Source organism: Ambystoma mexicanum, chromosome 6p, assembly GCF_040938575.1.
Source record: "Ambystoma mexicanum isolate Mex_15411 chromosome 6p, UKY_AmexF1_1, whole genome shotgun sequence".
Lineage (NCBI taxonomy): Eukaryota > Metazoa > Chordata > Amphibia > Caudata > Ambystomatidae > Ambystoma > Ambystoma mexicanum.
In genome coordinates this window covers 539,981,991-540,009,841 of record NC_090935.1, presented here as the reverse complement: position 1 = coordinate 540,009,841, position 27,851 = coordinate 539,981,991, and the positions used below count along the sequence as shown (strand labels likewise).

Genomic DNA, 27,851 nt, shown 5'->3' with positions numbered 1-27,851 from the left:
CTATGGGTGTTGTTTAATTTGTGAATAACAGGGAGATGTCTATCTTTCGAATTCCTTTTGATGTGTAGCGGAGTGAGCTGCGCTAGACCAGTTTGTCTAACGTTTTCTGCAGTGGCCATTAAAGAAATGAGCAAGACATGTTTTAGATAAACATGGGGGTGGGAGACAAAATGAGGCTGAAAAAAAAATCTAGTAGTATCACTGAAGTCAGCGAGTGCTTATGGGTTAAAGATAATTCAGATGGCAAACCCCCATAAAAAAAAGACACCAGTGATCTGTTGTCATACTTTTCTGTCTTCCTACATTCTTTTAAAAAGAGTTATCTCCCATAAAATATGACATCTCCTTAACTTCGCCAGCCTGTCAGAAGCGTTTGTACAATGCCCACTGAGCACACTTCTTGGAACTGAAAAGGCCATGGAACCAGCAATGACTAATTGAGCCAAAAGTAACTCACCCATAAATCAGAGTAATAAAGAAACAGTTAATGTGAGCAAAATGAAGTCTGATGTTCTGATGACAGTTCAGGTAGGGACTACAAACGATTGCTGATGCTCACTTTTCTTGTTCATTGTATAACAAAACATTAGAGGTAAAAAGACAAAATAAGTTGTGCTTCCGCCCATAAAGTAAAAATGAAGTGCTGTCCCAGTGACTTCCGAAAACAACCTTTCTTGCAAAGCTGGACACACGTTGAGAAATGCGACCTGATGTACATTTTCGTGGGTCATGCAGGCCAGAATAATTTAATCGTGTTGTTATGTATGATACATTGATTGCATTCTTCTGAGTCGAAGATGTAGGTGATTCAGCATCACAGTGGTGCAATAACTATTGGGCAGATTGGGCTTTAGCCCCCCCCCCTCTCTGAAGTTTTGGATTATGTTTACTTGACCTGACTTATTTACAGAGCCGTGGAAGGACAGGGCACAGACAATAAGCAGGGTCCTCTAGCTTCACAGGTAGCCCAGAGGCCCAGCAATTCCTAATATAAAGCAATTCATTTTTAGCACCTGCATTGCATGCATACATTTTTTGACAATTGAAATCTTGATGGGGGTGTTAACACTTGCATTTTAGGGGAATGATTGGGAGGTTAAGGGGGACAACAGACAGCTCATTCTTACAGCAATTCTTAAGTGTGTGGTTCAGACGTGAAGCAGAGTGTTAACTGCTTGTAACATTGAAGCTGCATTTGAATAGTCTCAGTAGAATGTGCAAAGAAATTAGATACCCCACACAAGTACGTTTTACCCTCCCCTACAGTCTCTGAAGTTAGGCCCTCTGCCAACATTCCAAGGGCTACCCTACCCCCACCCAAAGTTTTGGTCTCGGTACACCTCAAAATGATTATTTTTCCAGCATTACTGGGTATTTATATAATGAATTTCATTATGCATGCAACATAGTACCAACTATTCTCCATACAAGCTGCTGTAAAATGCATCGTCATACTTGCACACATAAGAATAATGTACCATCATTAGTACCCAAAACCTAATGCTTTTTAGGCCATGTTTGCGTGGATTTGGGCAGTAAACTGCACATTTTGGAAGCCCTTTTTCCAAGGTTTTCGTGCCTCCCTTGAAGTGAGTCGGGCTCGCTCACAAATTTGCCCTGCTAAACCTGCGCCCCACCACCTTTCGAAGTCACCAGCCGCCATTTGCACTGCAGAGTGCAAATGAAAGGTGTAAAGAGACTTCCGCCACCTCTTTACACTTCTCATTTGCAATCCACAGTGCAAATGGTGAAAATTTCCCTGGGGGGGACCTGTTTGCATGCAAGTTCAATCACAAGCATTCCCCTCCGGGCAATTAGGATGTTTTTTTAAATGAGCCGCTTAGTGATTCAGCCTTTCTTTTAAATGAAGCCCTGACTTTCGAAATCACCACAAAGGATTTTTTTTTAACTAAAAAGAATTTATTAACAATGTAAAATGTATTATATATATTACAGTCTGAGCTAAATCCAGCATGCCCTATAAGAGTTAACAATATGTTACTGTGCAGACACCATGCTTTTAACTGTCCGGGGAAACAAAATGTGATCATATTTTGATTTACATTTTTGTGGACTTGTACACTTGTGGACACCAGATTGGGGCTCATTACAAGCTGCCCCTACTATTTCCACTGCCTGATATCCCGGTATTACTGTGATATTCCAGGCGGCGTAAACGCAGGTAAATGCCCATTACATGGAGTCTTACAGGACTCCATGGAGGGGAGTGCTGCAATTAGCGGCACCAGAATTACAAGTGACGGTCATTGCGCTCCTTTTTTACCTGTGGGGGCCTGATTTACAGGCAGGTCAGGCCTGGAGGTAGATCCGTGGCCCCACCAGCAAACTTGTGTTTTCCCGGTACGGAAAAATGCTGGTGCTGTAACTACTGGCAATTATACACGCTTTTTTCCTGTACCGGGAAACTCGTAATGAGGCCCATTGACTTAATTCTGTCTGTCAACAATATGCCATTGGGTTTAAAGGAAATAAAATACATATATGTATGCTATAGTTATGCTTACAGTATATTTACAAGCCATACAATATCTTCGTATATACTCTGGCCCTTTAGCGCAATATAAATACCAACCAAAAATAAATATGCAGGTATACATTAAGGTATTTATCTTTTAGTCTAGGGTTTGGTTTCATCCCGCTTCAGAATGGAAGACTAAATAAGAATGATAGGAATAAAACACAATGGGATAATTTGTGCCTTTTTCCGATTGGTTCCAGACTTAATAATATTTCGGTCTATTGACCTCATTTGGAAGTAGCCACCATTTTCTGTTCCTTATTAGATACACACGTAAATGGTTCTCTTATAATAGGGTAACATTTCACCAGGATGCGGAGGCATATATAGCAGTTAGAGCATTGCACATGAATAGTATGTCCAGTTTGCACATAAAGCAGAGTAACCTTAGAACACTTTATCATCCATAACTCTGGGTTCTAGTCGTCAGACCGTTGAATGCAAGCATGCAGGGTGAAATTAAATAAAAAAAGGAGTCTGTAAAAAACATTCAGAACCACTTAGGACATTTTCCCACTTTGATTTTTCAAAATGGAACCTTTTTCATTTCCCTCCATGAATCGATCAGGTGAACAGGCCGCGTCGAGGTGGAGTGTAGGAGAACAGGCACCATAGAAAATCGTGGAGGCATAATGTCAAACCAACAACCCATAATGCACCGCTGTGGTATGAGCTACTGGCAGCACGGGAGAAAGATCACAGCAGACAGATCACGGGCAGCTGTTATCACGCATTGGAAACAAGTCTGTCAGCATTGGATATTTTTTTTTTGCAAAACTGTGCAATTGTTTTGCTTGCCACAGCTGGCCAATAACAAACATCTAATATGTTTTAATGAAATCGAAAGTCAAATTAAATGTGAAGGGTTAGAGTGATGGATTTCTTGGTATTTCCGGGTGGGGTGATTTAGCTGGAGACGAGGCAACATAACCCAAAGAATTTCCGCTTCCGCCGTCTGACTAGTGGGTACGGAGTCAGGTTCAGGAGGCTGCTGTCATCTGAAATAGAACAAAAGGGGGGACACTGAGTCACGGAAGAGAAGATAGGCAGCCATACTGGCTGGAATTCAGGGTCTTTGTTCATTTTCCTTGTTTGTTCATGTAAAAGCCCAAGGCAGTATCCACAAAGGCCATGCATGCAGCTTCATACTAAAAATACGGTGCGTGGCGCAAACACTAACCGGCATGCAACGTTTAATTAGCAATGACGAGAATCAAATAGGCCTATATGTATCTAAAGTTGCAACAGGCTTGGTTTCATTTACGAGTTGGGCCCATTTTTTGGGCCGGATTTAAGCATGCAGTAATTACCAATAACGCCAACGGTATTCTGGGAAATGGACCCGGTTACAAGTATACTATACATACAGCCATATACAGAAATACTGCATGTGATATTTCAGAAAAGCTGTAATTATCATTTTTCAATGTATGTTCGGATACATTTTCACTGTCGTTTTGAAGATGGAACAACACTGAAGACAGTTCCACTAGGATGGTGAGAAGGCGGTCATTAGAGATGACCCCGTTTAGGGACCCCCTGCAGATTTCCTTTTCCTGAAGTGCAATTAGACCCCGGAAGCTGAATGTGGTGCAGAGGCTGCTTTCCAGCTTCTAAATCCTGCCTACTAGTCACAGCATGCGATGGAGCAACTTGGACGTCCCACACGTGTTACTGAATTGGTGGTTGCATGATGGAGCCAATGCTCTGTTTGGGTCACCCCAAGTCAGAGCACATTACATGTGGGTGTGTTTGTATTTGTTGGCACAGCCATCACAACAGTTCTGAGGATGGCCAAGTCAGGGAAGTCATTTCATCAAAGCGTCAGAGGATGCAGAAGTGACATCACACGACCCTTGACCTCCTGTCTTGCTTAGAGCAGAGTAGCCGACTCTGACTTCTAAAGGAAATCGTTTCTTTTTGAGGTCCGTCTGACAGCAAAAAGAAATCATTTCCCTTACAGAACAACTTAACGGAAATACTTTCTTTCTGAGGTCAGAGTGACTTCAAAAAGAAATGAATGCAGAGTGGGCCCTCATCTGACTCCTCTACTTTGTGGTTTCTCTCTGCCTCTGCAACCCTTAACCAGAGGTTGCAGAGGCAGTGTCAGGTGTCGCACAAGAGTTGCGACCCCCTAGTGATTGCAAATTATGTCCCTGGGTAAACTCCACTCTCCTCCTGCCTACACCATCAAATTCACATATGCAGCAGTAGTGAAATTGGCTCCGCACTACAAACCTCATGTTGGGCAGGCTTTTCAAGGGTGTCGGGGGTAGGTGAGCGAGCAATTTCTTATCGTTTGGGGACGTTTCATGATTTATTGTTTATTGTTAGGTGCAGTTTGCTAGGTGGAGGTGAGGAAGTAAGGAGGTCATTGTTCTTCCTCAGGACCCTACTTTACTATTGGGACCAAATAAATGAGAGTGTACTGAGAGGCTGTCCTGCAAGGTGTTGATGGTAATAACCTAATGTTGGGTTCAGAGTTCGTCTCCACCAGTGTGGACTCAGCAAGTGAGAACCTAGTGGGAGGGTTTAAGTCTTTAGTGAGCATATGCCCTTTCCCTTTGAAAATATCTGAGATTGTTCTCAGTTGTATAACGGGAAGGGTTGTTGGAGGAGGATTCATAGGTGGTGTGGCTTGCTGCTCTGCTCATGACAACGTTTCTACTGTTGTTCGCATTTGGGGGCAGGTGTTACACCTGCTGCAATGGTTCTGATGGTGGCAGTGCCAATAGTGTCAATGAGAAAGGCACCACTGTGGCCCACCCTCTTTTTAGGTCTTTTTTTGGTTATGTCCAGTTTTATACGAGGGTGGGGAGGAAAGAAGGTTTATGAGATGTGCCTCGTCTGGGGCCTTTTCTTTTTTGTTGTTGGGCAGGCGGGTCCTGGGTTGTGGGTCTTCCTTCTCTCTGGTCAGTCTTTATTTTTGGACTCAGTTACTTGTGTAGATAGGCTAGAGGTTTCATATGATGGGGTGTAAGATACCCTTGATATTCTTCTAGAAAATATTCACTGTTTCCCTTATATTTCTAAGTTTACAATGTTACCTCTCCAGGATTTGCTGCTCGTATTGTACTGTTACTGGGCCTCATTATAAGTTTTCCGGTCCGGTAACTATGCTACCGGTAAGCTTGCCGGTACCGTAGTTACCGGACAGGCAAACTACGAGATATGCTCGTGGGTGCCTTTTCTCCCGCCTGGCCTGACCTGGCGGGAGGAATGGCACCTGTGAGCACAGCATGTCGGAGGCACCGGCACCATTGTGAATCCGACCTCCCCATTCCCATTGAGCCCTATGAGGGAATTGAGCCAATGGGATTGGGCAGCATTTCATTCCGGCGCCCACGAATGGGCAATTACTGGGTCCGGCAGGGCCGTAATGACCCAGTAATTGCCCATTCGCGGGCACCAAAATATTCAGAAGTTTGGCGGCAGCCTGCCGGTTTTACCGGCAAGGCTACCGCCAAACTTATAATTAGGCCCAATGTGTTTAATGATGATGCTACTGTTTTTCTGGTTGACAATGGATTTTGGGTAATGCTAAAGACAAACCATTTTGATGAGTGATTGTGTTAATTATCTGGTACATTATTGTTTTTTTTGCTGCTCAATGCCGCATGGAATCATGAAACATTACGCATAAAAAAGCAACTTTGTTGGTTGATGGTTTTCTGCTTGGAAAAAGATTTCTGGTGATAGTTTTTATACTTTTGTAACATATTTTTTTTATCACAATAATGGTTCTTGTGCCTTGATGTTATTAGGCTGTATCCTGATTGTATTTGGCTGTTGGTGGATGATGGTTGTTGCTGCATGTGTGTGAGTGTGTGTTGTGTGCTCGCCCTATCTCTTTCTTTATTGCTCTCTCTACCCAGTGCCCTCAATTCCTGGCTGGTACTGGTTGCAAAATAATGGAATGCCCCCCTACACTTCTGCAACTCCAGGGTCATTCTTGCTGTTCTCCTCGCCCTACTCTGCCTGTGGGTTACCAATAGCCATTGAGCATGCCAATGAATCTGGTTGTAGCCTTGGCCTGTGTTCCTTGCATTAGTGGGCCTCACGAGCCTCCCAGTCTGGGTCTTGTAGCATGGTTCAAAAGCACCAGCAGTACTGTGAGCATGCTAGCAACATTGACCAGTGCAGGAGCATGACACTAAATCCGCAGCAAAAGGCATTGGAAACAAAACGCGGTCAATGCTTTACGCTGTGGCATAACTGGTTGAATCTTCTTGAATGCTGGCCTATGTTTTGAGCCCTATAGTAGTTTGCACATCAGGGAGATGCACTGCAGATGTGTAGGGTAGTAGACTGCTGGTGATGGTTTTCACAAATCCACTGGTGCAACCTGCTCCCGGCCTGAGAGGGACAGTTTGGTTTGCAAACATTCTTGCATCAGGTAGCTATCCGCATATGTGAATTCATGACGTTCATTCTGGCCAATCTCAGCTCTTGGCCTACAACCCGGCCTCATTGTGATTAGGTGGGAACTCTAGAAACCTGTCATGTTGTGAATACCTGCTATTTCAAAAATACTAATTAGTTATGAGTTAGGATCACATGAAATATTTACTGCTTAGGGTGCATAGAAAGTGCTGCATGGGGCAAATAACTCATATGTATCCCATTCAATAAACTATGCCATTGTTACATGTGATTATAACGAATAGAAAATAATGAACAACAATTTTATATAAACATTTTTAACAAAAGAAATACTGATTTTATTTTATTTGGGAGGTCCTTCCACAAACCCCTGTTTCCCTTAGTTTATAATCCCAACCCGAGCCCCTCCCCAACCTTTATAACACCTTTATTTTATTTATTTTGGATTTGTAGAGTGCACTGCAGCCCACAGGCATCGAGGCGTATAACAGATACTTAAGAAGGCCTGCTTGAGGGTTACAATAAGCGCCCCCAGAATAAAGCTTCAAGACTGTTGCTTACATGGATATATTACATAGTACCGTATACCGGTTGATGAGAAGTAACATATGCAAAATAGAACTCATAGGGATAAGCCCTTTCAGACAAAGAGCCTAGTTTTTAAAGCCTTGCGGAAGGCAGCATGAGAGTCGATTGATCTGATCTGGGCTGGGAGGGGGTTCCAGAGGGTAGCAGCCACTGCTGGGAAACTCGAGCCTCCAGCACGCACTCTGCACGTGTGAGGAACCGTGATACGGTTAGCATAGGCGGACCTGGAGGGTCTGGATGCTGTTTGTTTGGTGATCCTTTGCTCTAGGTACCTAGGTGCCAGTCCGTGAAGACATTTGTGTGTTAATGCAAGTGTTTTGAAGACAACCCTTTCCTTGATAGGTAGCCAGTGTACCTGCCTCCTGACCCCTGAAATGTGCTCCCTGCGTGAGATGCCTGTTGCAGCTCTTAAGGCATTATTCTGGGCTATCTGAAGTTTAGCCAGGTTTCTTTGGGAGGTTCCAATAAAGAGGGCATTGCAGTAGTCCAGTCTGGAGCCAATGATGGCTCTGGCTATTGTGATACAGTTCTGTTGGGACAAGAATGGCCTGACAGCATTGATCAATTTAGAGTGATATGCTGCAGAGGAAGCGATGGCATTGACCTGCCTGTCCATGGTAAGGCTTGGTTCAAGGTACACACCCAGTGTCTTGATCGCTTGGGAGACTGTGATGGGGATGTTGTCAATAGTGAAAGAGCGATACTCCTTGTCAAGTTTGGTCAATGTGAATGGAGACCCAATCAGCAAGAGTTCGGTTTTCTCACTATTTAAACGGAGCCAATTGTCTGTCATCCGAGATTGAATGGTTGAGTAGATGAAGTTGAGGGTGTTTGTATCAGTTAGATAATTCCCAGAGAGAGGGATGAGCACCTGGGTGTCATCTGCATAATTGGCATATGAGATGCCCAGTGCATCAAGGATTCTGAACAGGGATCTGGTGAAGATTTTATACAGGGTAGGGAATATGCAGGAGCCCTGTGGGAACCCACATTTGATAGGACTGGTGATGGCACTAGAGGAGTCCGAGAAGACGTTCATTACTCTCTCCTGAAGGAACAAGCTAATTCATTCACACGCCTTTGGGGAGAAGTTAGCTGTGGAGGAGAGATGGTGGCATAGAGTTTTATGCTCTACCAGGCAAAAGGCCGCCGAGCGGTCTAGGAACAGAAGGAGCGCAGGTTTGCCTGCGTCTCTCAGGTCATCTATTTGATCTTTTAGGTCAAGTAGAGCCGTTTCAGTGCCATGAAATGAGGATGAAAGCTGGACTGGCGTAGTCCAAAAGGTGGTTGTCCTCAATACATTTTTGAGCTTGCAGGTAAACTGCTTTGTCCAAAATCGTTAGCAGGAAAGGGACAGTAGTAATGGGTCTGTAGTTCCCAGTGATCAATGGGTCAAGAGATTTTTTTTTAGTGGTAGTCGGACCCAGGCTTCTTTGGGAGAAGTAGGTACATGGGACAATTGGAAGGACGAGTTGATGAAGGCAGTGACGAGGGGGGCAAGGGCTGGAGCACAATCTTTGATGATGTGAGCCGAGCAAGCATCCCCCTTACAGTTGGAAGGCTTAATAGACTTTATGAGGGCAATGACTTTGGATTCGCTCATGTCAGAGAATTCAAATTTTGGTACCTGGTCAGATGTGTTACAGGTTGGGGGTGCCGTGAGACAGGCTAATAGGGATGAGAGAGCTTTTTGGTGAGCTAATATTTTGGTGTGCAGGAAATGGAGTTTGTCAAGCATAGCTATTTGAATTTGGTTTCACCATGTCTCGTCTTTGACAATGGTGGATGGGGGAGCTGAGGGCGACTCCAGTTCCCTGAAAATCGCAAAGATTTCCTTTGTCCCTGAATTGGCGTTGTTAATCCTCGTGTTGTAGGATTCAGCTTTGACATGTGTGATGGCTGTTTTATATTCTCTGGCAATGGTCTTGAAAGCAGTTTTGTTAGGTTCGGTAGGGTTTCTTTTCCATGTGGCAAGCGATACCCTCTTTTTGGAGCGGAGATCCATGAGTCCTTGAGAGAACTAAGCATTAGAATGCTTAGTTTTCTTAGCTTTTTTGGCAGCAAGAGGGGCGATGGTATCTACTGCCGTAGTTATGACCTGGTTAAAGGTGTTAGCTAGGAGGACAGGATCACTGGGGAATGGTGGTTGCAGAACTGGAACAAGCAGGTGATGTAGGAGAGTATCTTTCGTCAGCTTCTTAGAGCTCCTTGAAAGTATGGCAGGGAGAAGGATGGTGGGTTTAGATGGTCCCGTGGAGGTGTTGATGTGAAAGTTAATACAGAAGTGGTCTGACAAAGGGATGGGGGAGATGGTAGAGAGGAAAATGGGGCTGTGCAACCCAGTCAAGGGTACACCCTTTAATGTGAGTAGGCTTGGTGATGGCTTGGACAAACCCTAGTGCAGCTAGACCTTTTTGTAGGGCGGCGGCGTTGGCCTTGTGGGTGTCGGATAGCCCTAGATTGAGGACACCCAGTACTACTACTTTGGTTGTTTTTTTCAGGTTGTATGAGAGAGAGTGGATGAGGCCTTCTTGGAAGTCAGCTGTTGGGCCTGGAGGGCGATATACAAGATGGAAAGCAATGGTAGAGTTGGGTAAAGTTTTGAGTTTGATGAGGAGGTATTCAGCGTTGTGTCCTAGTTCCCCCTGAATTCTTCTGATGTCAAGAGTGTCCTTAGCTATAATGGCCACACCGCCCCCCCCCCCTTTGTCCTACCCGATCCTGCCGAAATATGGTATAGCCAGAAGGGACAGCCAACAAGAGAGCAGGTCCAGAGGTGTCTTGTAGCCAGGTCTCACAGACAAAGAGAAGGTCAAGCTTATCCCTAGTGATAAAATCATGCACATCAAGAGTGTGCACTGGGATAGAGCAGGCGTTCACCAGGGCACAGGTAAGGCGTGTGGAGGAGAGGCTAGATGGTTTGGCTGCAGAGGGTTGTGTGGGCCTTTGGTTAGTGACCATGGCAGGTAGGGCGACAGGCAGTGTAGAATTGCTATTTTCAGTAACAGCATTAGTTAACATAGTAACATGGGCATCATTGACCATCATAACATCATAAGCATCAGTGCCCAGCATAGCATCAGGGGCCTCAGTGACCAACATAGCAGTAGGGGCATCATTGACCAACATAGTAGTAGGGGCATCAGTGACCAACATAGTAGTAGGGGCATCAGTGTACAGCATGGCATCAGGGGCCTCAGTGTACAACATAGCAGTAGGGGCATCAGTGATCAGCATAACATCATTAGCATCAATGGCCAGCATGGCATCAGGGGCATCCGTGACCAACATGGGCCTCAGTGACCAACATAGCAGTAGGGGCATCAGTGATCAGCATGTTATCAGGGGCATCCGTGACCAACATAGCAGTAGGGGTATCAGTGACCAACATAGCAGTAAGGGCATCAGTGAAAAATGACTGGGAGAAACACCACATTAAAATATGAATGTCAACATCCTGCCAGCCTACTCCGCAATCTACCATATGGCATGTTTTTACGACTTTGCCGTAACTGCGCAGACATTATTAACTTTACAAAACACACCATCATTTTGGAAAAAAGACTATTGGAACGTGGGTACCCTAAAAAGCTTATAAAGCATTCGAGGAAAATAAGATATGCTAATCGGGACCTGCTATTGTTACCCAAGTGTGACACTGATAAAAAAGAGGAACTGGTTTGTGTCTCAACTTTCTGCCAACAAAGTAATGTCATTAAAGGCATTATATTGAAAAACTGGTGCATTCTTAATGCATCAGGAACTACTATGCCCAAACCCCTGTTTGCATTAAAAAAAAGTACGAATTTGACACAAAAAATTATTCGTGCCAGCAGAACCATATTAAAAATTCCTTCCATTCGATATACCAACCTTAATCCAGTGATTGGGCATTATCCTTGTACCTCTTGCGTTGCTTGTAGATTTTCCATGGCAGCATGCTACTCGCGAGGTCACGTGATTAAATGTCTGATCACATGGGCCCTTTGAATACTATTTACACTCACCCTAGCAGCGATGTTGTGCTGCTGAGCTTTCGGGTGCACACGGCTTGTCTGCTTGAAGCTTTCCACCCGCGGACTGCTTGCCGAGTCAACTCGACCATCTGTTGTAGGTAAACACACTCATGCTGTGATACATTGACCACGTGCTGTCGGATTACGATATTGCGGAATTATACCATCCTTGAACCTTTAGTGATAAGGTTCAATGTTGTATTGTTTCAAACTGTATTAGGGATACTTGGTAGATTGTTAGACACCGCTGTCATACTTAGTGTATTCCAAACGTGAGGCTCGCCCATTATAGAACATGTCCATTGACATATATATACAACTGGTTGATTGGTCTCTCTTCTTTTGTTTAGAGAAGTAGGTGACCTGTGACTGTATCCCGGTTGGTCAGAAGATCTTTGGAGGAGTTAGAACATCCTCCCTTCCATTTTCCCAACAATTGGGTAAGATCACTTGCAAAATCTTTGGTCCATTCTCTTCTTTTGATTGGTATAGCATGAGCTGTTTAAACTTAAAATGTATGCCATTACATTATAGATTGGAGTTCAATTGCTAGCCCAGCAAGCAGCTGTGCAGGAAGTTATATCTGGATGCTGTCAACTTTTAAGGCAGTGACTCCAGACCACCATAAAAGAAATTATGCATTGCTTTCCTTCTTCTTTTGTGCTAAGGTTAGCCTACATGAGCACATTTTTGTTCCACCTTTGGGAGCCACTTTCCATAGAAAGAGTACACACTTGTGCCACTTTCTATTTCCTAAGGGCAGCTTGGCACTATGTGATGAATGCATTTGCACTTTAACTTATTGGTATCTTTGATTGCCATGACCCTCTCCCCACTGCACCCTGGGACACCACTCCATGATGGAAGCACTTTCTGTCAGACACCTATGGTCCACCTTAGAGATAAGAACTCGGGGTGAGAGCAGGTTGTTGTTTATGTGAAGAATTTGGTTTTTAACAATGATATGATTGTTGTCAATTTATTTTTGTTTTCCATTCTGTTATTCAATTTTATGATGAAACTCAAGAACAGGGAACTTATGAGTTTATGTTTCCCCCTTCTTTTAGAATGTAATTGTTATATCCTGATGAAGACGTTACTTAAATAACGTTGATATGTCGAAACCGGTAGAGAAATCTGAGATGAGGTCGTATTTGAAGATCTCTGGGACCCATCTCAACTGTTGACCACATTTATAATCTACTGTGGCCATGCGTTTTTGCAAATCTTTTGTATAACAATTAAATTGACAATGAATTGTTTGTTATGACTTTTATAGGCTTTAATCTAATACCTATTGTTGTTTGGTATGAGTGGATTGATGTATGTTGGATGTATGTGGATGAATGGTGTGGGATGTTTTTATCCATGCATCCGAGCCCTACCAAAAAAAAAAAACCTGTGCATTACTGGCATTGAAAACATCATGATGGCCAGAGCTTCCCAGAAAATGCCCAGGGAAATGCATGAAGAATAGGCTGCCGTCCATTTTTGCCGATGTTATGGGCACAGAAGGGCACTGCCTAAAACCACCATTGGACTACCCACACAGTAGCCTGAAACCATTGGGAATGGCAATGCTGATTGCCAAAAGCAACCTAGAACTGTGGGGAATACATTTTCTTAAATCCCAAAAATGGTTGCATTACCAGTACTTACCACTACCAGAAAGCCGGCGTTTTAAAACCACCAGACTTGTGTAAAACTGAATAAATGAACCCAAAGCAGGCCAAAGAGAGACTTACTAAGAGGTGGATACAATGTAAAGTTATATTCTGAAGTGACTTGAAGGTTTATAACAAGACTGGCTGAGCTCTGCAGGTCTGCAGCGGCCTAAACTGAAACTGGATTTAAAATCACCAAAAATCGAAATGTGTAAATAAACTGAGGGACAGACTTGTGACTGCCACATAGTTTGTCACTGTTAAAATGTCATAGTTTTGAACTTAGAATCAGCATTCCAGCTGCATGTGTAAAAATTGTTAGTTTTATTTGAATGCAGAAAACTGGGTAACTAAAAGAGACATTAGCTGGGGCCTGGCTTAAGGAACTGGATTCTGCCCGACAACTTCCCCCCAATTGGAGTGAAACTGGATTCACAGCAGTTCTCAGGCCTGGCTGCATTCTGAGGGGAGGTTACCCCTCTCTGATTGAATTACCAAGGGACTGCTAGAGACTAAACAAAGGACCCAGGCAGAGGGTTTATTGTGGGGAGGCCATAAATGGCTTCCCCTTGAACAATGGGCCTTCCAGGGCCCAGGCAGATGGTTTATTAGGGGGACCGTAAAATAGCTTCCTCTTGGCAGAAGCTGGGAGAGGCTGGGTCTCTGAGCTTGGCAGAAACTGGATAAACTGGTTTCTACACCATGTGACCTGAAAAGACACACCCCTGCTGGCCAGAATATGATTATAAGAAAGATGTATAACTCACAGTGCGGACTTGTCAAAATTATTTAAATGATACCATAATTCTTGTGATTTTTCTGTGCACGTTTTAAGACGCGTTGGGAATTTGTGTGATGTTCTGGGGCAAAACCCCGCTATTTATGGATACTAGAGACTCTGTGTTTAAGCTAGAGACATGGGAATTTACTGGAGTATGTAAGGACAGGCCGTGTATATGTGTATAATTTTTAATGAAAACCCAATATTGCAAAACCAGTTAAAAAAACGCAAAATGTTGCCGTTTCTGAATGCAAGCTCTTAGAAACATCAGAGTTTGAACAGAGTATACCTCATGTGATACGCGATGGGTGCATGTAATTTCAAACCACTGTGTATCTATGAAATATGTCTTTAGTTCAAATATAAATTTGTGGGCAAACTGACCAGGGGAGGATCCTCTGACCCATAAAACCTACAGAATCACCATGACACACATTTCCTTCCCCCAATCAGAGCAGTGCGGAAAGCTTGACCAATGCTGCACACACACCCACTTTCAAAACACATAAAAAGAGACTGCTGGGACAGGTAGAGACATTCAAATCCAGTTGCTGCAACGCGCTCTGCCGGACCATACAACATCCAGAAGATACCAGATTCAACACTTAGAAAACTCCAAAAAACTTGATTCAGAACTCAAAGCAAGGGCCTAAACCAACAAACTGAGAACTCTTCTCAGTAGGCCTCAGCATCCAGCAAACCTAACAGCGGTAGCAGCATCCAGGAGCCGTGCAGATCAGCGCTGGGTCCAGAGAAAGCTGTGCAGAAAGATCCAGAAACAGTGCTCTACCCAGAGGAAGCAGAGCAGTATCCAGAACCAGAGGCCAGAGATCCAGAGTGACCCAGACCGCTGTTAGCAGAACCAGAGAGCTGACCCAGATCACTGTGAAGTGCCGGGACCAGAACCGGAGTCCAGTCCAAAACCTGACCAGATCCGTGGGGAGGCCTATTTCAAAATATATTGTGAGTACCTAGCAGAACTATGCAGAACCAATCTCTTAGTTAAAATAATATAATTCAATCTATTTTAATCTAACCAGAACTGCCTCCTAACTGTCACCTGTCATTTGCAAAGCTGTCACCTGTCATTTTCTAGCTGCAAGCTGTAACCTGTCGCTTTGAACTTTTAAAATTTCAAATCCGAAAAACGACCTTTATTTAATCGTCCGTATCTCTGGAACCGTTTGGGCTAGGAACTTGGTTTAACTTTCCTCTGAAAGCTTAGAATCTCATCATTTCAACAAGCTTAGGACCACCTTGCTACCCCTTATACATTTGCCGTAATCGTGATTCACGCATTCGCGAATTTTGCCACGATTCGCGATTTGGTTAAAAATCCAGCCACGTGTGAAAACAGCAGCTTCCTTGCTTTCCTTTGCCAAAAATTCGTTTAACCTGCTAGTTACTCCTAGATCCTTGCTAAAGTGAGCCTGAACTCATCTCAAGTATATTTCACTCACCCTGAACCTCCTAAAGGGAATTAAAACCATTTTCAGCATATTCCTCACTTCATTGCCAGCACATATAAAAGCATTTTGGGCCTGTGTTTCAAACTTCTGTAGTCTAAGCTTGCTGGGGTGAACTGAATTACATTTGATTGCATTTCTAAGAACTGTGTGCTCTCCTCTTCATTAACTTACATTGCATAAGGGGGGAAGTGGATTGCCAGAGAAAAGTGATTACATTGTTTTGTTGAAATCATATTGAGTATTTTCTGTATTGCATTTTCATTCAACATTGCATCCATCTGAAACTAGATAAAGCATTCTCTACCACCTTATTCTTCTGTTCCTATTCCCAAGCGTGCTACCTCATCCTTTATACTACTCCTGGGTAATCAAATCAGTTTATTAGTAGAACATTACCCATTGTTGTTAACTGCTCATGTTCTGAAGTGTGATATTAATTATTAATTTATTATAAAGTGTGATATATATATATATTGTTTACATTCTCAAATAAACCGTTTAAACTTGCAAAACAGAACTACTTCTTGGCTCAGTGGGGTCAGGGGGGTTCCAAGAGAGGGGTGTTATATAGGGGTAGTCATCCAGAACTCATGAACTGGACATAAAGATATATCAATAAGGGTTTCCATTCAGTATCCCAGACTAGGCATTGACTTAGCTGTAGTGCTGGATTGAATCCTCTTACAAAGTGGGGGCTTGAGCCGGACGTTTGGGTTAGATCTATCACTTGTGCAGATTAATACAGTGTGCCAGCTGACCAGATACACATATCCGGTCGGATCACCACGCTGTGTTACGCTGTAAAGCACTCCTCAAAGGAACGCTCTAAGGAAAAGGTCTGTTTTGCAAAAATAAAATACAAACTTCTGTAAGTCAGGAAGGAACTCAAATTCCAGAATGACGACCTTGGTAGATATGAAAATAGCCAGAGAGCACTTCTTACATAAGCTATTTGTGAGAGGTGAGTGGACTCATCAGGACCAGACGGTCTGGTTGCAGGCAATCGCACCCCAGATCACTGAAACAGGGTCAGATATATGGAGAGACCAGGGTCCCTTACATGTGGCCCTGAGTGAACTATATATGTCCCCTAAGGCCAAGGATGAGCACAACAAGATTGCCAGGGTAGCAGCATATTTATATTTACATATGGGAGCCATGCAGGACAAATGTGCTGAAGGCCAAGATCTGGCGAGTAGGCAACTGCTGGCATTACAGAAGGCCCAATCTGATCTGGACTCTTCTGAGCAGAGGCTGCAGAGGAGCCAGGAGTCAGAAAATGATAGTAGGGAGTATATCATTAAAATAAAAGAGGACATGGATATACTGCAACAGGAAAAGGCTGACCAGGATACCAGAATTCTGGCCTTGCAGAAGGAACGCCAAGACAGTTTGGACTCCCTGCTGCAGAGCCAGAAAAAGCTGGAGCAACAGATCAATTTCAACAGGGCATGCACAGAGCAGGTAGCCACCCTGCAAATCCAACTAGACAGAGAGAAAGAGGAGAGCAATAAACTGATCCTGAAAGACCTGGATACCCAGGCAGAGTTTGATCAGGAGCGCCAGAAAGCTGGTGCCTTCCAAAGGCAAAGGGACGACCTGACGGTACAGAGCAGACTCTTAGTCAGGAAAGGGACACCTTAGGCCAGGAAGTCTGCCACTTAAAAAGAAAAATGGAAGAAAATCACCTGGCCCACCAGGGACTGGGTGACCTCCAAAAAGAACACCAGGACTTGCTAGAACACACCAGGAGGGTGGAGGAGGCTCTGGCAAGACAGGAGCAGGCCAGTAGGGATGGGACTCAGGAGGTAACCCTCCTGCAGCAAAGACTGGCCCAGTGCTCCAGGACCAATCAGGAAATGCAGAGAGAGAATGAGGCTCTCTGCCAGCACAATGATAGGCTCCAACAACAGGTAGCTAAGCAGGAGAGACTGATAGAGTCTAGTAAGGCCTTAACTGAGGAACTGAAGGCGCAGGCTCTTGCATTGCAACAGGGAGCAGGGGCGGATAGAGACCAGGTTCTCTGGGAAAGGGAAACTCCTGAGCATAACCTCAGGAGCCCTAGTACCAGAGGCCTTTATCTCTCTCAGTCCCTGGACTCTGCCACCCCCTTGTCCCCTGGTGCACATGAGCACCGGGCCACAGGGATGGCAGATTACTATCCAGCCAGAAGCATGGGGCTCATAGGCCAGTACCTCCCAGGAATGGATGGGCGGGCATCCGGGTATGGGCACCCAAGCACAGTGCAATTTAGTGGGGAACCCCAGGAGAATAGGCCCATTAAGGGCATCCTGAAAACTTCTGCCCAGTTAGGTCAGTGGGAGGGGGGGGGTACCCATCAAATCCTGAAGACTCCTCTGAACGGCGCAGGACACAGGAGACCAGGTCCCCACATTCTGTCAGCCATTCCCAGGCTCGCAGAATCCGGGAAAACCTGGAAGATCAGACAGGAACCTCTGGGAGCAGTGCCTCTGAGTCAGAGGATGAATGGACCAGGGTTACCCGAACCAAAAAGGCCAATAAGGCAAAAAGGGCCTTGCTTAAGGACCCATTGAAACAGATTAAGGCAATCAGGAGTGCCATCACGCCTTATCATAAGAACGCCAAGTACTCTGTTTGGGAACACTTGGAGCTCTATGAGCAAATGATGGAGCTGCATCCAGTACGTCAAATGGACATTCTCCCCAGAATACTCCAGTTTCTTTGCGGGGCTGGAGGACCAAAATCATTTAAGATGGTCCACCTATAAGGCGGCCATCTTGAAACATTTTTCTGTTCACAGAAATCCTCAAGAGGCTCGCAAGGCAGCCTACAATTTGCAATGTGGGGAGGATCGGGCCCCACAAGAGTTTGTGCAAGAATTAAAGCGTGCTTTTGCGCAGACCACCAGAAGGGTGCGCACAGACAGCAAAGAGTTTGTCAATACATTTTCCATGCTCTCCCTAAATATATAATGACACAGCTCGTGAGAGATTTTCACGAGAAAAGATCTTTAGACTGGGTCATTGAACAGGCTACCCGGATCTATGAGGTGCAGAAGCCCATAGAAAATAAAAATAATGCGCCCAAAAACCCCAAAACCAACAGCACCCCTGCTGCTGCCAAGGTGGCAGAGGTAAAGGTTGCCCCCGTTTTAGACTTGGAGATGGGGGGGCCTAAAAACCTACCTGCACCTAATAATCCTAAGCCCAGAAATCCCTCGGGCCAGTCACAGACTAGGAGTCGAGGAGGTAGTCCCACAAATGGGGTCCCCCGCTCCCCTATGTAAGTCCCCGCTACAAGGGAAACCGACCAATCCTGGGTTATGTGTGGACTCCTCCAGCCCAAGGGGGGGGATCCAGCCAAGCACCTGACCCGGGGAACTTCCCTCCTAACTTCCCCCAGGAGGGCAGAAATTCTCCAAATCCTGGTCAGAACTTTTTCCCCAGGTATCCGCCCAATTTCCAGCCCCAAAATCATCCATCCTTCTTTCCCCAATTCCTTGAGCCCAGACAACCTAATCCGGGAGAGGGGAGGCCAAGGGTGGAGGGGTACCAAAATCTTCCCAACCAGGGGTACTACCAGAGAAGGGATAGCTACCCTTCCCGGGATCAGCCCAGGGGAGAAAATAGAGCCCCGTATCAGCCTGAGCGGGTTTCACAACTTGAGCGCCAGGTCCAAAATATGGCACGAGATTGGGTCACATACTGAGGGCTCAACAGAACCCTCAGATGAGCATGCCACCACAGAATGCCCCAAACTCGGGACCTGGTGCTCCAGAACAATGACGGGGCAGCACCCCGATAACCCACCGGTTCCCAGGGAGGAGGCACAAGGGGAAGGGGGGTGTAAAGCCTTGGAGGAAGCTTCCTTCCCAACTTGTAAACAGCCCCTGGAAAACCAGGAACCGGAAACAAAATCTCCTACCCCTGAAAGGAGGTACAGGTCTTCCAATTTGAGGGAGAGGGATCCTCAGAAGATCCTGGGAAAACGATCTTCTCCTTCAGAGATGGGGGAACTCCTCCAAAGAAAGATGGGTCCCAAGGGATGTCAATTCAGACTGGGGAGATATGGAGACTGAGCTACCGCCGCCCATCATCTCATCCCAGAACCCACAATACCGAAATCCCCTGGTTCAAACCCATCCTGGTGACTGCCTCCAAGAAGGGGGGGGCAGCCCAGAACCGGAACCAGGGGAACCCACAATGGCTCTGATCTCCAGTTGCCAACTTTTTCTTTCAGATTCCCAAAGCTCCCCACAGAATTCTGCCCAAATCTCTTCGCTAGCAATGTCCAAAACCAGAAAGTTAGCCCACCAGTTGTCTAAAAATGTGCATTATCTGTGCCCCCTTGAGGAGAAGGAGGGAAGATACTATGCCCCGGTACAAGTACAGGGGCAGGGTACAATTTTGGCACTGGTGGACACTGGATCCCAAGCTACCCTTCTGTCCAAAAGGGCCTTTGAGGAACTAAATGCAGGAAGGGGGGAGAATTACCGAATTCCTCTCACCTCTCTTCCTGGACAACTGCAGAACTTTGACGGGAAGGAAATTCCCGTTGAGGGGACTGCAGACTTGGACATTAAAATTGGGCGACACAAGGTGAAACACCCGGTCATAGTAGTGACTCCAGAGGGCACCCTTTGTTTACTAGGGAATGACCTCCTGAGAAGGTTGTCACCCCTAATAGTTGGTGTAAACAAGGTCCTCTGGACCCAGACTAGCCGATCAATAAAATTAAAACAGAGTGTCAACCATGTTAGTTTAAACGGCACCTGCCACATGGTTGAACAAAAATCTGACCAAGTAGAATTTCACTTCCAGAACAATCAAACTCCAGACGTGACAGTAGTAGCAGTAGGACAACAGACTGGTGATGGGGGGTCCTCTCTATTTCTGCAAATCAACCTTCCTTCCAGTTTAAAGTGGTATTCCACGCTGGAAGGAAACACTTTGAAATTCTTTACTAATCCACAATCAGAAACTCCCACTCCTATAGTCCAGAAAGATGTGAAATCAGCTCAGAGCCCGGCTGATATTCAGCAAATTTGAGAGCAGTTGTTCATCCCTGTTCAGTTAAATGATGGGAAGGACTCTGTTCTTGCTCGAGTGTGCGTGAACAACGGTAAGAGCTTCATCAGCGAAGCCATGTTCCGCCAACTCCCAAAAGATCCAGCCATTCCCACATTCAAACTGATAGACAAATGGGAAATGGACCTGGAAGCACCTAATTCCAAACAGCTCCTGCCAAGCAGGTGTATGCTCAAAATCTCCATTGGCAACAAGAGCATAGTCCATAATTGTTGGGTCGTGCGAGACGTCACTGCCGCCTTTTACTTAGGCAGTGACATTCTCAATCGCTATGCCATTAGTTTGGACCTAATAAACTTCAAAGCTTGGTCCCGATTAGCGGATAATCCCATGGGCTTTGATGATCCAGAAAAAGCATTTAGGTCAGCTCAATTGCTACCTTATGCAGTTGAAATTCAGATTAAAGAGGAAGTCACTATCTCAGAAAGGACCCGACAATTCTCCCTGGAAGTGAAAGTTAAAAGAGGACAACATTTGAAAAACCCTGATGCTTACATACATCTAAATGCTTCTCTCCAACAGCAAGGGCTAGGGGTAAACCCAACACTATTAGTCAACATAGAACATGACACCATTCTAATAGAGGTGGATAACAGCGACTTAAAGAGTATTACTCTAGCCGCAGGCACCATTATTGGAATGGCGGTTGATGACCGACATTTTTCCATTGATTTAGGAAATGAACTGTTAGGACCAATCCCCAAGGACTGTTTTGACAGTGACAGTGATGACAATACAACACCAGACAGGATTTTTACCCGGCATGGGGGGAACTTTCTGGTGTACACTTCCTGCCCCTATGGTAAGGAAGATGTGACTTGTGACTTCAGGAGGGATGAGGTGATTTTCCAGGTCCATGAGGGTTGCCTTTCCCACCTGAGGCCTCCAGTCCAAATCAGCACTCTAACCAGGGACTTCTCCACCCAGCTGGAGGAGGCCGCTGCGATAGCCAAACCAGAAGTCTTTCCAGGCTTCAGGCAGATGGTGGAAGAGAGAGTCAACCTAGCTGATGCCTGTGTGACTCTGGAACAGAAGCAAAAGTTGAAACAAGTTTTCTTGGATTTCCAAGATCTCTTTGCGGTAGACTCATATGACTGTGGTCGCACCGACATCCACACAACAACAATCCCCACTGACCCTGGAATGACTCCAGTGTTTGTGAAGCAATATCGCTTGCCTCTCGCATCCATGGAGTCCCTTACTGAGATAATTAAGAACCTTGAGTCCCGGGGAATAATCTGTCCAGTCCACAGCACTTTCAATAATCCGGTGCTGGGAATATTGAAGCCAAACGGCCAGTGGAGACTCTGCGCCGACCTCAGGGAGCTCAACAAACAGGTCCATACTTCCCGATGGCCTCTGCCCTACATTGACCAGGGGCTGGCCCAGATCCAGGGGTCACAGGTATTCACTGCAATAGACCTGACCAACGGATACTGGACTGTGCCTGTCAGTAGGGAGGACCAATACAAGCTGGCTTTTACCTTTGGGGGCCAGCAGTACACATGGACCCGGACTCCCTTCGGATACCTCAACTCCGCAATGAATTTAACATTTTCCTACACAAGGCCATGCCCGACCTGGGTGCAAGGGGTAACCTGGCTTATGTAGATGATGTCCTCATCAAAAGTTCATCTGTGGAGGAACACATAGCGGAGATCCGTTATGTTCTGACCCAGTTGAGGGCCGCCGGAGCAAAACTTTTCTTTCAGAAAGCACAGTGGTGTAGAACCCATGTTAATTTCTTGGGGCATGAGATTACTCCTCAGGGTCTCTGTCCCCAGGAAAAGAAAGTGGAAGCACTTCAGAAACTGAAAGACCCCACAACTCTGCGGGAACTAAGGAGCCTCCTTGGACTGACTAATTACTGCAGAAAGTTCATTGAGGGCTACGCAGAGATCACTAGACCCCTGATTCATCTCCTGAAGGGGGGGGTCAAGTGGGAATGGGGTCCAGAACAAGCCGAGGCAGTAAGACAACTCAAAAGAAGCCTCTCACAAGCGCCCTGCCTAGCTTACCCTGTCAGAAACAAGGAGTTCTTCCTGGAGACAGGGTTCTATAATACGTGCTTGACGGCAGTATTATACCAAAAGCATGACAAAGTCAATAAAGTAATCTCCTATGCGAGCAAAACTTTATCCTCTGTGGAGGAAAAATTCAACGATTGTGAGAAGGCACTCCTGGCAACGGTGTGGGCATTGAAGAATTACCGCCCGTTTATCCAGGGGGAACACATCATAGTGGAGACTCCACACCAGCCAATGCAATATCTCCAAAGTGACAGAATCCGGGCCGGAAATGTGAGTAATTCCCGAATTACTTCCTGGATTCTGTCAATGCAAGACTTTCCTGAGGAGGTCAGATATGGCCAAAACAAGAAGAGTCCCCTCGCGCAAGGTCTGGCTGACTTGCACGATTGTGCCAAAGAAAACTGTCTCGAGGGCGAAAGTCTAAAAATCAAGGACAACACGGAGGCATACCTCAATTCCCCACACAAAGTCTTTGAAGAGGACAAGTGTGAGGGAATGCCCACTGTCTATGTGGATGGATGCTCTTACCATGTTGACAACAACGGGGAGAAAGAACTGGTGGCTGGCGTAGGGAATGCATGGGTGAAGGAGTTCCCAGAACCCTCCGCTGGATACAAAATTGGTCCCTGAAGTAGTCAGGTGGCAGAATTGATGGCTGTGCATCAGGCCATCCTCACTGCTGCCCAGCATCAACTCCACGAACTGGTCATAATCACAGATTCTGATTATGTACGGAACGGGTTAGTGGAGCACCTGGTTAATTGGAAAACCAGAGGCATGTTATGTGCTAACAACAAACCCTTGAAACATGGGAAGTTGATCCAAAACATTGATGATCTGGTCACATCGAATGGGATGACCATCTACTGGAAAAAGATCAAGGGTCATTCCAAAGTAGAGGGAGCAGACAAAACTGGAAATGACTTAGCTGATCAGCTGGCCAAAACCGGGGCCATCCAAGGTGATCTAATTGAGATTGAGTCCCTGTTGGGGGAAATCCAGGTCACTGCTATCACTAGGTCCCAGACAAATGCTCACAATGATCTTTCAACTGCCCAATGGAGCAAGGAGACCCCTGATGCTGATTTGATTACAGCTCAGAAGGGGGATCCAATTATTGGTAAGTTTTACCAACACCTTGAGGCCCCTGAGAACTTTCCCCTGACGGATACCGATTACATTGGGAAAGAGGACCTAAGAGTGTTGATGAAATGTCCAAAAATGTTCCGGATCCAAGACGGTTTGCTGGTAAGGAAATCCAAAGCTGGCCACGATCAGTGGGTGGTTCCTACCTCATTCCGAAGCCTAATGTTAAGTCACGCCCATGATGCGGCCACCGCCGGTCATAGGGGGTTTCACACAACACTGGAAATCTTAAGAGAGGTTGCATACTGGCCACACATGGGGCAGGACCTCGACCAATACTTGAAGGGGTGTCTTGTGTGTGCACAATTTCAGCCATCATCCCTCACACACCGTGCGCCTCTCCAAAAGAGGGGGATGACACTGCCATGGTCAGATTTGCAAATCGACTTTGTCGGCCCTGTGATTCGCTCGTCTAGAGGAAACAAGTACATGTTGACCGTTACATGCTTGTTTACCAAGTGGGTGGAATGTCTCCCGGCCCCAAATTGCAAGGCAGAAACAGCAGCTGCCCTGATGATTAACCACATCTTTTCCCGTTTTGGTCTACCTCAAAGGATTGAGTCAGAAAGAGGTAGCCACTTCACCAGTGAAGTGATGACAAAGATGTGGGAGATACTGGGGGTCAAGAGAAAGTTACACATTGCTTACAGGCCAGCTTCTTCTGGGGCCGTAGAGAGATATAACCAAACCATTGTGAGCATCTTAAAAAAGTTTGTGGCAGATTCTGGGCCAAGTTGGGATATCCGATTACCTCTGGTCCTAATGGCCATCAGATCTACCCCTTCATCTGCAACCAAAATGTCACCATTTGAGTTGATGACTGGACGCAAGATGGTGCTTCCTCAGCATTTGCTCTACAGAACCAAAGAGCAAATGTTGATAAATGCCTCCACAACTCATGAGTATGTGGAGAATTTAAGGAAACACCTTCAACATGCTTTTGCTTATGCTCAGAGGAATCTAGAAAGATCAGCTGATAGCATGAAGACCCACTATGACCTGAAAACTTCCAGGAAGGAATATCAGGTGGGGGACCGGGTCTATTTATACAACTTCCAAAGAAACCAGGCGAAACAGCGAAAATGTTTGCCTACATGGAAGGGACCCTATGAGATTATAGACAAGATCTCCCCTGTGGCCTACAAGATCCACATCCCTAAAGGTCCTTTGGCAGAGGGGGAAGACAAGTGGGCCCACATTAACCAGTTGAAGTGTTGCCATCCCAGGCACACTTTGCAGCAACTGGAGGAGTCCTCTGCAATCCCAGAGGGTACCGCTCCAGAGTAATTAAATTCCAACCCTAAAATATCCTACATATAACCTATCAAATTCTGTGTTTCTCAAGTTTATGTGTTCCTGTCGCTTAATTTAAAAAAATGTGCATGTTCATATCTGTTGAGTTCTAAAATATATATGCCACCCCACTATATCAATGGTGGGGGAGAAATGTCCATGAATAGGTATTGCCGCTCTTCCTTTGTCGTCCTAGGAGAAAGAAAACCTGGAGACTGGCCAAGGAGGACGATCCGGAGACCGGGAGCAGAGACCCGAGGGGCCCGGGGTACCGCCCAATCTTCCCATCAGGACCGGCGAGGAGAACCGATCGATCCGACCGGATGGAGAAAAAGATGCTGAACTGTGCCATCTATTGGAAGAAGATGAGGAGAACATCCCAGATCTTGCGAGTTCCATCAGTGAAACAGAATGGCCATCGCAAGAGGGGGGCTTGTGGGATGTTTTTACCCATGCATCCGAGCCCTACCAAAAAAAAAAAAACCTGTGCATTACTGGCATTGAAAACATCATGATGGCCAGAGCTTCCCAGAAAATGCCCAGGGAAATGCATGAAGAATAGGCTGCCACACATTTTTGCCGATGTTATGGGCACAGAAGGGCACTGCCTAAAACCACCATTGGACTACCCACACAGTAGCCCGAAACCATTGGGAATGGCAATGCTGATTGCCAAAAGCAACCTAGAACTGTGGGGAATTCATTTTCTTAAATCCCAAAAATGGTTGCATTACCAGTACTCACCACTATCAGAAAGCCGACGTTTTAAAACCACCAGACTTGTGTAAAACTGAATAAATGAACCCAAAGCAGGCCAAAGAAAGACTTACTAAGAGGTGGATACAATGTAAAGTTATATTCTGAAGTGACTTGAAGGTTTATAACAAGACTGGCTGAGCTCTGCAGGTCTGCAGCGTCTTAAACTGAAACTGGATTTAAAATTACCAAAAATCGAAATGTGTAAATAAACTGAGGGACAGACTTGTGACTGCCACATAGTTTGTCACTGTTAAAATGTCATAGTTTTGAGCTTAGAATCAGCATTCCAGCTGCATGTGTAAAAATTGTTAGTTTTATTTGAATGCAGAAAACTGGGTAACTAAAAGTGACATTAGCTGGGGCCTGGTTTAAGGAACTGGATTCTGCCCGACAACTTCCCCCCAATTGGAGTGAAACTGGATCCACAGCAGTTCTCAGGCCTGGCTGCATTCTGAGGGGAGGTTACCCCTCTCTGATTGAATTACCAAGGGACTGCTAGAGACTAAACAAAGGACCCAGGCAGAGGGTTTATTGGGGGGAGGCCATAAATGGCTTCCTCTTGAACAATGGGCCTTCCAGGGCCCAGGCAGATGGTTTATTAGGTGGACCGTAAAATAGCTTCCTCTTGGCAGAAGCTGGGAGAGGCAGGGTCTCTGAGCTTGGCAGAAACTGGATAAACTGGTTTCTACACCATGTGACCTGAAAAAACACACCCCTGCTGGCCAGAATATGATTATAAGAAAGATGTATAACTCACAGTGCGGACTTGTCAAAATTATTTAAATGATACCATAATTCTTGTGATTTTTCTGTGCACGTTTTAAGACGCGTTGGGAATTTGTGTGATGTTCTGGGGCAAAACCCCGCTATTTATGGATACTACAGTCTCTGTGTTTAAGCTAGAGACGTGGGAATTTACTGGAGTATGTAAGGACAGGCCGTGTATATGTGTATAATATTTAATGAAAAACCAATATTGCAAAACCAGTTAAAAAAACGCAAAATGTTGCCATTTCTGAATGCAAGCTCTTAGAAACATCAGAGTTTGAACAGAGTATACCTCATGTGATACGCAATGGGTGCATGTAATTTCAAACCACTGTGTATCTATGAAATATGTCTTTAGGTCAAATATAGATTTGTGGGCAAACTGACCAGGGGAGGATCCTCTGACCCATAAAACCTACAGCATCACCATGACACACATTTCCTTCCCCCAATCAAAGCAGTGCGGAAAGCTTGACCAATGGGCAGTTGAGAGAGGGGCTGGCTAGTGATGCTGCACACACACCCACTTTCAAAACACATAAAAAGAGACTGCTGGGACAGGTAGAGACATTCAAATCCAGTTGCTGCAACGCGCTCTGCCGGACCATACAACATCCAGAAGATACCAGATTCAACACTTAGACTTTAAAACTCCAAAGAACTTGATTCAGAACTCAAAGCAAGGGCCTAAACCCACAAACTGAGAACTCTTCTCAGTAGGCCTCAGCATCCAGCAAACCTAACAGCAGTAGCAGCATCCAGGAGCCGTGCAGATCAGCGCTGGGTCCAGAGAAAGCTGTGCAGAAAGATCCAGAAGCAGTGCTGTACCCAGAGAAAGCAGAGCAGTATACAGAACCAGAGGCCAGAGATCCAGAGTGACCCAGACCGCTGTTAGCAGAACCAGAGAACTGACCCAGATCACTGTGAAGTGCCGAGACCAGAACCGGAGTCCAGTCCAAAACCTGACCAGATCCGTGGGGAGGCCTATTTCAAAATATATTGTGAGTACGTAGCAGAACTGTGCAGAACCAATCTCTTAGTTAAAATAATATAATTCAATCTATTTTAATCTAACCAGAACTGCCTCCTAACTGTCACCTGTCATTTGCAAAGCTGTCAGCTGTCATTGCAAGCTGTAACCTGTCGCTTTGAACTTTTAAAATTTCAAATCCGAAAAACTACCTTTATTTAATCGTCCGTATCTCTGGAACCGTTTGGGCTAGGAACTTGGTTTAACTTTCCTCTGAAAGCTTAGAGTCTCAGCATTTCAACAAGCTTAGAACCGACCTATACATTTGCCGTAATCGTGATTCACGCATTCGCGAATTTTGCCGCGATTCGCGATT

The 27,851-nt window shown here is 45.4% G+C and overlaps 1 protein-coding gene across 1 annotated transcript in view; it reads right to left on the bottom strand.

Annotated features, from left to right (window-relative positions):
* Positions 1-1,898: 1,898 nt before the first annotated feature.
* RGS7BP (regulator of G protein signaling 7 binding protein) overlaps positions 1,899-27,851 on the bottom strand; it is a 567,198-nt gene continuing 541,245 nt past the window's right edge. Inside the window, exon 6 of the mRNA XM_069627344.1 lies at positions 1,899-3,537. Coding sequence (XP_069483445.1) covers positions 3,446-3,537 — 92 coding nt within the window. The 3' untranslated portion in view covers positions 1,899-3,445. The remainder of the gene's footprint in view (positions 3,538-27,851) is intronic.